General features: G+C 38.7%; 3 protein-coding genes across 3 annotated transcripts; 2 read left to right on the forward strand and 1 right to left on the reverse strand.

Moving 5' to 3' along the window:
* The first annotated feature begins 3,298 nt into the window (after positions 1-3,298).
* On the forward strand, positions 3,299-3,880 carry LOC113294861. The gene has a single exon (XM_026543239.1). It carries the CDS (start codon positions 3,299-3,301, stop codon positions 3,878-3,880), a length of 582 nt encoding a protein of 193 aa, XP_026399024.1.
* Positions 3,881-3,950: 70 nt separating this feature from the next.
* LOC113297794 (pentatricopeptide repeat-containing protein At1g71420-like) lies at positions 3,951-7,159 on the forward strand. Its single transcript, XM_026546369.1, has one exon. It carries the CDS (start codon positions 4,366-4,368, stop codon positions 6,238-6,240), a length of 1,875 nt encoding a protein of 624 aa, XP_026402154.1. The 5' UTR covers positions 3,951-4,365; the 3' UTR covers positions 6,241-7,159.
* Positions 7,160-7,735: 576 nt separating this feature from the next.
* Positions 7,736-9,530, reverse strand: LOC113297795 (putative H/ACA ribonucleoprotein complex subunit 1-like protein 1). Its single transcript, XM_026546371.1, has 4 exons — positions 9,280-9,530; positions 9,036-9,184; positions 8,826-8,941; positions 7,736-8,322 (listed from the first exon to the last, which is right to left on the reverse strand). The coding sequence occupies exons 1-4, from the start codon at positions 9,434-9,436 to the stop codon at positions 8,163-8,165; spliced, it is 582 nt and encodes a 193-aa protein (XP_026402156.1). The 5' UTR covers positions 9,437-9,530; the 3' UTR covers positions 7,736-8,162.
* Between the last annotated feature and the right edge of the window lie 1,564 nt (positions 9,531-11,094).

An 11,094-nucleotide genomic window follows, 5' to 3' on the forward strand; every position in this document is an offset into this window, starting at 1 on the left:
GAAACCAAGGCAAAATCAACAAATCTGATATTTTAGGGTCCCACTAGTGATTTTATTAATATAAACTAATAAGAGTTGGGTCCCACTGATTATTTAACTAATAAAACAAATAATAAAAAAAAACCCTAATATAATAAACGAGATTTGGAGAGAGAAAATGTGAGGGGCGGTGAAGCATCACACGCCAGTATTTCTTCATCAAACGCTGGCGTTTTTGCTTCCATCGCGCGATAGTTCATCAAGCGTGCGCTACATCTTCCAACTCAATGAACAAACCAACAAATTTTGTTGGTTTATAAATCCGTTTTTCATGTTTGTTGAGTCCATAGTGGGATCAAAATCAACAAACTTCAAGTTTGTTGAATCCATAGGAACTGCTCTAACCATTGACTCTCTTCTTCAGAAATTTTGGAAAACTCAGTTGCTTCTAATTGTGGTCTCCATTCAAATTTCTTAGCGAACAAGTTTGATAAATAATTTGTGAATTCTTTCTTAAGATCCGATTGATTTAAATTGTCTTCCCCATTAATGACCATCTTATGCACTGTATTTTCCCTCATTATTCCATTTGTTATCTGGTGCAGATACTTTGCGTTGGTTTGTCCATCTTTGAAGTGTTGTACTTTAGATCTGCTTTTCCATTTCCTATATTCATCAAACCTTATATGTTTGAGTTCTACCTTCCATTGTGCTCTACACAAGAAGTCTTCCCTATGAGTTTTGTGTTATCTTCTTTCAGATTGAAATCATTTATTTGTTCAGTCAGTTCTTTCTTTCTATTTTCAACTCTCCCATATTGCTCCTTACTCCACCTCTTAAGGAAAATTTTTAAATTTTGGAGTTTCTTAGCCATAATTTTTCAACACCTTTGTATTTAATATCGCATCCCTCCTAGTTTGTAAGACTTAACTATTAAAGATGAATTTATGTTAAATGGGATTTAAAAATCCAGTATATCATGAAACAAATAATACTTCCAGAGTCCAATGGAAATTCTCTAAGTTGCGATATGTCCAAAATAGAATCAGTCATAGCCTGGTTTGCTACTGTGCCATATGCAGTAGACATCGCGAGCCACTAATCTATTACATCTATTAGCATGAAAACTTGAAAAGGGGATGCTCGCGGTGCTCCTTACTCGCGGAGCGGCGTATCGAAAAAGTAGATTCTCCCACCTCCAGTGTTCTTTAATGCGAGGCTTCTCGCGTTCAGGCACGAAGAGATGTCAAACTATATAAACAAAATAATTTCACATTTAGGAATAAGGACCTGAAAAGTATGATTGAACTGTTTAAGTAAATAACCATTTGATAAGAAGGATTGTACCATTTGAGTTACTGTTGGTCCTACTATATTCCAATGTTGTTGACAAAATGCAGCTTGAAATCCATCCGGTCCTGGGGCTGCCCATGGGTTGATCCTGAAAACTATGTCTCTGATCTCTTCTTGAGTTGGCTGTTGAACCAAATAGATGTTATCTTCATCCGGAAAACACTTGGGAATAAGATATAAAAATTCTGAATTTGAAGGAGGCTGAGAAGTAGTAGTGACATTCTGGAAATGTTGCACAAGGATATTGCAAATATTTTCTCTAGTTGTCTGCCAATTACCCTGACTGTCCTGTATAGCATCTATTTGATTACGCTTTCTTCGATAATTAGCTCTTGAGTGGAAGTATCTAGAGTTTCTATCTTCATATTTTAGCACTTTGTATCTTGATTGTTGGTAAGTAATTCTATTCTTAGTCTCAATTAAAGCAGCTAACTGTTGTTGTAGAGATTGAATGTTTGTTGTTTCCACTTTAGAAGAGCCTGCTTTGTGTCTTTCAAGTTGGATTCCAAAGTATAAGTTGCAGTTCTTTGTTTCTTACTGTTCCAATGACCGGCAATCACTTCCTTACATTGTGGATGTTTAAAACCATACTTCACAACAACGAAAAGGTCTTCTCAAAAGAGAAGTTGCAGGATCAGTATGCAATAGAATGGGTGAATGATCAGACCCAACTGGCAGCAAATGATATATTAGAGCATGTTTGTATTTCATCATCCAAGAATTAGTATCCAATGCTCTATCTAGTCTAACTCTAACTATATTATGTGGTTGCCTATTATTGCACCAAACAAGCTGGAGGATCAACTCAAATACACTCAGTGGTGAATACAATGGCTAATTATCATATGAATTATTTTTTTATGCCTAAAAAGACTATTCAAGCAATGACTAGATTGCAAAGACAATATTGGTGGAATAAGAAAACATCAAAAGGCTATTATTATAAGTCTTGGAAGTCTTTTTGTCTACCAAAAAGACTTGGTGGTTTAGGATTCAAAGACCCCCATTTGTTTAATCTGGCTATGTTGACTAAATTGGCATGGCGGCTACTGACTGAATCAAAGGATCTTTGGGTTCAAATACTTAGAGCCAGGTATTTTAAAGATAAAGACTTACTTATTTATTCCCTTCCTGCTAAGAGTACTTGGATATGGAAAAGTATTCTTCAAGGGTTGGAGATAGTGAAACAACACTATATCTGGAATGTGGGAGATGGAAAATCTAGAAAGCCTTGGAAACATCATTGGTTATCTTCAAGTATAATCCCTTCGACTACTACTCTACAAGAGGCCCAACAGTATAATCTTTGTGATTTTATGGAGAATGCACAACGGAACTACCCAAGAATACAACAGCACTTCACCGCAGATCAGATTAACAGAATCTCTCATATCAAGTTAGTTCCTAATACGGTTGATTCTATTCAGTGGTCTCTTATAAGAACAGGGGATTTCACAATTAGTTCAACATATAAATGCCTTATCAGGCAGCAGCTACAATTCAATAATCAAATAGCAGCATACCCGTAGCTTTTTTGGCTAAAACTCTGGCATTTGAAACTTCCTTACAAGGTGAAGATGTTCTTATGGAAGATAGCACATAACGTTTTGAGTGTCTCTACAGTCCTCTTCAAATACTCATCAACACAATCGCAACTATGCCCAATGTGTGGTCTCCAACCAGAAACAACAACACATCTCTTTCTCCATTGCACATATGCACGGGCAATCTGGTTTGCAACCTCAGAAATGATTTTGCATTAGATTAATCAAGTTAATAATCTGCAAGAAAGGTTTCTCTCGTGGGTAGATAAGCAGAATCCAGTATCCTTCAAACAAGAAATCTGTTCAATCTTTTTATCATCACTATATGGCATATATGAAAATCAAGATGTGCATTAGTCTTTCAACACGTGAAGCTTAACCCTTATTCAATAGTGCATAATATTTTTGCATACTGCCATACCATGCATATTGATATTCCATCTACTCAACATAGCCATGATAGCAATAGACATGCATGTAACTTGCGTCGAAAGTGGTCACCAGGCCCTTTAGATTGGTTTAGTTTCAATGTTGATGCTTCTATGTTAAAAAATAGTCATAGAGCTGGATTGGCCATAATAGTGCGTGATTGTACAGGGAAATATGTGGCTGCTAAATCTCTTGTTATTTCAGCTCGAGACATCGATCAGGCTGAAGCACTTGCAGTTCTAGAAGGCTTACAATGGGCTCAACAGATGCAATGTGGGAAACTCATCCTGCAAACAGATAATCAAGGTAATGCGGTAGCTGTCAGAAACTATAATAAACATTCTCGAAGAGAAGATGTAAACCTTATCAATCAGATTAAGAAGTTGATATCTTCTCATCCTCGATGGATTGTAACATATGTAAATAGAGTTTGTAATGGTCCAGCGGACAAACTGGCCAAGTATGTTAGAAAATCAGGAGTGACTAAAGGGTGGTATAATAATAATCCTCATAATGTTATAAGGAGGCAGCTGCTACTTGACAGTAGCCAAGTGTTGTACTTTACCTTCATATAAATAGAATGTGTTTCTTTCAAAAAAAAAAAAGACCACGGCCACCACCACTGTCTGTGTCTGTCATGATCCGTTGGAGGTCAAAACGGGTTTCCCGCTACCACCACAACCACATCATCTTCGCTAGAAGATACAATTCCACCACCGCAGTTACAGTCCCACCATCCACTATCACCAAACAAATTACTGAACCTGAATCACTCCTGCATCTCGTGCGCACTCTCTGCGTACAACGACAACTTGACAAAGCTCTCACACTATTTTATGCCCAGGAACGTTTTCATAACGCCGATTTATTTATCTACTCTCAAACCTACACAACTCTCCTCCATGCTTGTGCTCTTAAAAAATCCTTCTCGGAAGGCCAAGCCCTTCATCATCACTTTCTCTCTCTAAACCTTAAACCCAGCCTTTTTATCACAAATCATCTTATTAATTTTTACTCAAAATGTGATCAGTTGGATTAAGCTCAATACGTGTTTGATGAAATGCCTGAGAGAAACTTAATCTCTTGGACTGCATTAATTTCTGGTTATTATCAACATAACCAACCTGACAAATGCTTTAAGCTTTTCTCATGTATGCTCTGTCATCATCTTCCGAATGAGTTCACGTTTGCAAGTGTTCTTGGCTCTTGTGATCGTCATCGAGGTCAGCAGGTTCATGGACTTGCTTTAAAAACGTCTTTCGATGAACATGTTTATGTAGGCAATTCTCTAATTACTATGTATTGCAAGAATGACGCCGATGACCATACAGGTGATGGTTGGTTGGTGTTTAAAAACTTGCCAGTTCGCAATCTTATTAGTTGGAATTCGATGATCAGAGGGTTTCAGCTATGTAATCAAGGTGACCGATCTCTTCAATTATTTTCAGAAATGCACCGAACTGGTGTTGGACTTGATCGTGTGACACTTTTAGGTGTGACAGCCTCTATCAGTTGTTCTGGTTATATTGGCGAAAATGGTGGTCTTTTGGGTTTGGAGAAATGTTGCCAATTGCATTGTCTCGTGACCAAAATGGGTTTTTTGTGGGAAGTTGAGGTTGTGACTGCGTTAGTGAAAGCTTACTCGGAGCTTGGAGCGGGAATAGATGATTGCTATAAGCTCTTCTCTGAGATAAATGGTAATCAAGATATTGTATCTTGGACAGGGATCATAACCATTGTTGCAGATAGAGATCCAAAACAAGCTCTCCTGCTGTTCTGTCAATTACGTCGAGAGTGTTTGGATCTGGATCGTTATACTTACTCAATTGTTATCAAAGCCTGTGCAGGTTTTGCGAGTGCGCGTCATTGTTCCGCCATTCACTCACTTGTGCTTAAATGTGGGTTTAATGGTGATTTGGTGCTCTCTAATGCCCTAATACATGCCTATGCTAGGAGTGGCTCAATCACATTATCGGAACATGTTTTTGATTCTATGGATACTCGTGATTGGATATCATGGAACTCGATGTTGAAGGCTTACGCTATTCACGGGCAAGGTAGGGAAGCGTTGAAACTTTTTGCGAGTATGAATATTAAACCAGATCCAGCCACCATTGTTGCAGTTCTCACAGCTTGCAGCCATGCAGGACTAGTAGATCAAGGAACTGAAATTTTTGAGACCATGTTTGAGAAGTATGAAATATCCCCTCAAAATGATCATTTTGCTTGTATGGTAGACATTCTTGGACGAGCAGGGAGAATTCACGAAGCAGAGGCTTTCATAAACAGAATGCCGGTGAAACCCGATCCTGTGGTCTGGAGTGCCCTCCTAGGTGCTTGTAGGAAACATGGTGAAATGAAAATTGCAGAAACTGCATCTATGCAGTTGATGGAATTGGAGCCGAAGAACTCGTTAGGGTATATAATAATGTCAAATATATATTCTTCAAATGGTAGTTTTTCAGATGCGGCTCTTATCAGGAAGGAACTGAAGGGGTTTAAAGTGAGGAAAGAACCAGGATTGAGTTGGATTGAGGTTGGAAATGAAGTTCATGAATTTGCCGCTGGAGGTCAATTCCACCCGCTAAAATGTGCCATATATGCTGAATTAGAGGGACTGATTAGAAATTTGAAGAAGATTGGTTATGTACCAGAGATTAGTTTTGCTCTGCAAGATATGGAGGAGGAGCATAAACAGGAGCAATTGTATTATCATAGTGAGAAGCTGGCACTGGCTTTTGCTCTTATCAATGGTGGTAATTCATGTTATCGTGGTCCTATCACAAGAATTATGAAAAACATTAGGATTTGTGTTGATTGCCATAATTTCATGAAGTTAGCATCGGATCTTGTTCAGAGGGAGATTGTTGTGAGAGATTCCAATCGTTTTCACCATTTTAGAAAAGGTGTTTGCTCTTGCAATGACTACTGGTGACAAGCCCACAGTAAGAACATATCTCAGCCTCACGTATTATCTAGCTTAGCGTAACCCCAAGGATTTCACATTAAAGCTGATTTGGTTACTGGAATAGTCTCTGATATGCTTTTCTTGAAGTTGAAGGTTTCCAAATGATTATCACTTGGCAGCGAGCAAACAAATCATAACAGTGAAGTTAGACACTTTGGAATCCTATTGGACGTGTAAGGACACAGCGCGCATGATGTGGTCTCCTCATTCTGGGATGTGGCGTTGCCATGACCGACCGTCAGTAGGAAGTCTGGGCTTCTGGCTCATCGTCAGGCTCGAACTTGGGGCCTTGATACTCCCTTGGTCACTGAAACACTATAAATCGATGGGTTTCTGGAGAACACTGATTCATTCTGCTTGAAGCATGATTAGGTCGTCCTTCCTGTTGCTAGTTCAGGCAGGCTAGTCCAATTTTTAGAACTTCGAGCCTCACCAAGACTTGGTAATTCAAGTAACTTAGTCGGATATGGAATACAACAGCTGGGAATAGTTACTGGGACTGGATGCTTATTAGTTTGTTACACTAACAGACTTAACAGTACTATTAGCAACTACGGCGAGAAGAGTCATGAAGCACCTCAAAATAGTGGACTAGCAGTTCCGAGTAAATGGCCAGTATCCTAAACTTCGACTCTATCAGGATGGATGAATAAAGAAACTTAAAGAAATGATCCCCCAACAACATATATTGAAGACTGAACTGGACTTGCAAGTAACAGAGCATAAAATTTTGCATAAATAAATCATCAAGATCGAAATTTATATTCAGGTTTCAAAAGAATGGAAATGACATTTTTATTACATTGGTCAAGTAGTTAAAGAATGTGCACAAAACCGGATTCTCATAATGCATTTCATATTTCCTCAATAGATCGTTGGTTGGATGAAAACCGGAACATACTCATGGTGCTGGTTCTCATAATGCGTTTCATATTTCCTCAATAGCTGCATTGGATGGATGAAAACTGGAACATACTCATGATACCTCGAGTATGTTTCTCAAGTCATCATTTAAAGCAAGGTGGAGGAGACCAGTTTTAAAAAGATGGAATCTGACAAATAAAGTGCAGGATACCAATAAACAAGAGGATCAAGAAGTTGGAAGAAAACAAATTCTTGATGGTATAGATATAGAGTAACACATCCATAAGCAAAGAACAAAAGACAGTTCGGAGATGCAGCTTCCTGGGTCGTGCTTCATCGCGAATCTTCTAAACAATTAGAACCCAAACGGGGGGTAAAACTCTCTATGATAGTACATTAATTAGGTTCAAGAACAGATATAACATTAATTGTGCATTACAAGAACACCAAATAAAGAAAGGAAGAAATACTGAAATACTAAACAATCTTTTAAGTACGCATTACAAGAAAACCAAATGAAAAGAGAGAAAGAATAAGCAAAATACACAACAATCTTTTCAATCTGAATAAGAGTTTGAGGATTGTAAAAGTAAGTTAATGATGATGAATCAGAATACTTATCTGATGAATGAGAATTCATTGATCAGAGATGTCTAACAACAAAAAGCAAGACAACCTAATGCTTAACAATAGACAGCACTCAATAGTAATAGTTGTTCATTGCTTAACCTATCTGTATTACAAGCTATATCATGAGAAAATTTAGCTGACAGATTAAAGGAGCAATATTACACTGATGAAACCCGTCTTTTTTCTTTTTCTTTTTGGAGTTCTGATATAAAATTTGTATTTGTTTGAGTGATAAAAAGAAACACTACGTCATTAACAGCGAAAGGAGTAGCACTAATGCTACAAAAACCATGCTGAACTTTGGCATTTAAAGTACTTCAAATAAGTCCACCAAGATGACTGAGAAATTAAAGTGAGACCAATAAGCAGAAAGATTACAAGAGAGGACTGCTGCTTTAAAATCTCCCTCGGCCCCTGAAGCCACCACGTCCACCTCTAGGAGGACCTCTGCCACCCCTTGGAGCACCCCTACCACGAAAAGGAGCACCACGACCTCCTCCTCTGGAGCCACCTCTTCCTCCACGACCACCTCCTCTAAAAGCTGATTGTGAACCCCTGCATTGCAAATATCCATGTGAGAAGATGAACATTCAAACCACAAACAAACCACGATACTCTGGAAAGGAAAGGAGACTAAATAGACTGATGCACGCAATGCTAGAGGTGGCCCCAAAATCAATTTCCCACAGTTGCGAAAGCCTCAACAATAACAGTCAAAAGCGTATATAATAAGCATGGTAAATTGATTCTGCAAACTCTATGGTATGTCACCACAATTAAACATTGCTGTAGCAAGCTTTGATGAAAGGTACAAATAACCCTCTCCAGAAAACCACATCTAAAAATACCAAAACATTTTGGTGAACAGAACCAATGACTTCTATCTGGAAGGAAAAGAAAAGAAACTCCTAAAGCAAACTAGAGCAAATTCTTAAAACCTAGTCTGAGATTAAGGAAAAATATCCACTAAGAAAGCAGCAAAGAAGCATAAACAAACACTTAAAGAAATCAAAAATGAATTTAAACTTTTCGGTAGATCATGCTGAGGATAATCATACTTAGGTTGTGGAAGGAATCTCTCTAATGGTAACAATTTTGCTGGATCAATATAGAATTTGTCTCCCGATGAATATGAAGTTGCAACAATGCCTTCCATCATTTTAACCGAAAATAACTGCAGCCAAACAAATTCAAGTCACAACAATGAAAATATACAAAGAAGTTAATGTAAATGATCTCCACAGAATAAAGACCTCTTAAAAACTTACTGATTCATGGATAGGACCAAAGATTTCATCGACTTTGCCAATCTGGGTTTTGTTCTGCAAATAGATTGGAGCATTAAAATATGGAATCTTTGTATGTGTTAGCTTCGTTACTGCATCACCCTCGCAAGCATGTAAGAAAGATGAAACCTCTGCAAATACAACAATACCAAAATCAATCAGGTAAGAAAAAAATGGATTAAGTGTATCACAAAACAAGAAACTAAAACCCTAGAGAGAGACTGACCTACGACTTCAGAAGGAGGACCTTCATCTCGAAAGCCACCACGACCACCTCCAAACCCACGACCGCCACCCCCAAACCCACGACCGCCACCCCCAAATCCTCTCCCACGACCACCGTCTCTACCTCTGAAACCACCACCACCTCTTGGAGGACGCATTTTTGCTTTCTAGATGAATAAACCCTAATACTAATTTGGACCAGAGGAAGAGAAAGATGGAGTGAGAGAAAATTGTGGAGACTCGAGAGTACTGCTGATACTCCACCTTGACAAATAAGGTTTTATCCTTCTAGGGTTTAAGAGTGTGCTTTGTTATTGCGAGCCTACAAATCACTAAAACACAACATGCCTCTTTGAGGGCAAAGTACATGTCACTAAAGCACGACAACATGCCTCCTCGGTAGCAAGTCCAGTGGAGACTTGCAAAAATAACTTATTTGATGGTCCATGTGATGGGCAAACTCATTCTCTCGCAGTGGGAAAAGAGAATAGCAGTGATGATTCCTTGATTGGGATGTTTACTCCAGATTGAGCCGAATTTCGGTTTTCAACTGGAATTGGTCGTCTCTGTCTTCGATAACAGCGGGTATGTTTCTAACCGGTAATCCAATGGCTATATGTAAATCATGCATATATAAATCTTCATTCATCCATCAATAAGCTCATACTATTTCTATTTATTTTCTATTTTCACAGATATCATCAAAAAAAATTAATATATTTCTTATTTCAATCTTCCAGTTAATTTCTTTTTTCTTCTTATAGATCTCGATTTGGAAAATGAGGAAGCGCGGACAGTGCGTTACTCTATCTTAATCAACAACAAGTGTGGATGTATCGGTTGGATCAGATGGATGAAGATATAAACGATAAGAGAACGATGACGAATGTCATGATACAATTATATACGGGGAAAGTACCGCGAGCTCTAGAACCAATAGCAAATATACGTGGAGATTTCGAGAAGAAAGACATCAACAAATGATATGTGATTATTTATCAACGGATGTGTGTACTCTGATGAAGATTTTCAACGTCACTTCTGTTTGCCACAACACTTGGTTATTAGGCTTACGGGAGTGCTTTATCGAGTAAATCCTAAATTCAACTATCAAATTGATGCATGAAATGTATAAAGGATATAGTCCTGAATAAAAGGTCACTGCAACCCTAGGGATTCTAGGTTATAGTATGCTAGTGTAGATGGTGAGATTTGGATAAAGGGAAAAAGCGTCATTTCAACCCTATAGACATAATTCAACTCTCACGGGAGAGATTAATCTCTTGGTCCTCAAGGCATCCTTAGCCACGATTTCTAGTATACGTCCTCGCGAGACACTGCTGGTCGTGATGTCGTGAATCCTAACGCACATCCTCAACGAGATACTGCTGGTCACGTAGGTTATGTAGTAAAACGTCTCTGGCAGACTTAAGAACCAGAATAGCCACAATTCCAGCATGTTTTCGCGAGACGCAGCTGATTGTGATGCCATGATTCCTAGTATACGTCCTCAACGAGATGCTGATGGTCATGTAGGCTCTGTAGATGCGTAAATATGTCCCCAATGGACTTATGACCCAGAGCGGAGTTTTGCATATCTCCCGTAAGCACGACTCACCCTATTTGAGACCAAAGACTGATTCCTAGTACATCATCGCGAGATACACTGGTCATGTCTGCTCTAGGCTCTGACTCGACTTATTGAGGTTTCCGGATAACTCCTAGGACATCCCCGCGAGATACGCTGGTTATTCTACCTCTGAGCCTTTTCGACAGACTCCTAGAACATCCTTTCGAGATACACTGGTCTTGTTGG

Source organism: Papaver somniferum, chromosome 7 (genome assembly GCF_003573695.1).
Source record: "Papaver somniferum cultivar HN1 chromosome 7, ASM357369v1, whole genome shotgun sequence".
Lineage (NCBI taxonomy): Eukaryota > Viridiplantae > Streptophyta > Magnoliopsida > Ranunculales > Papaveraceae > Papaver > Papaver somniferum.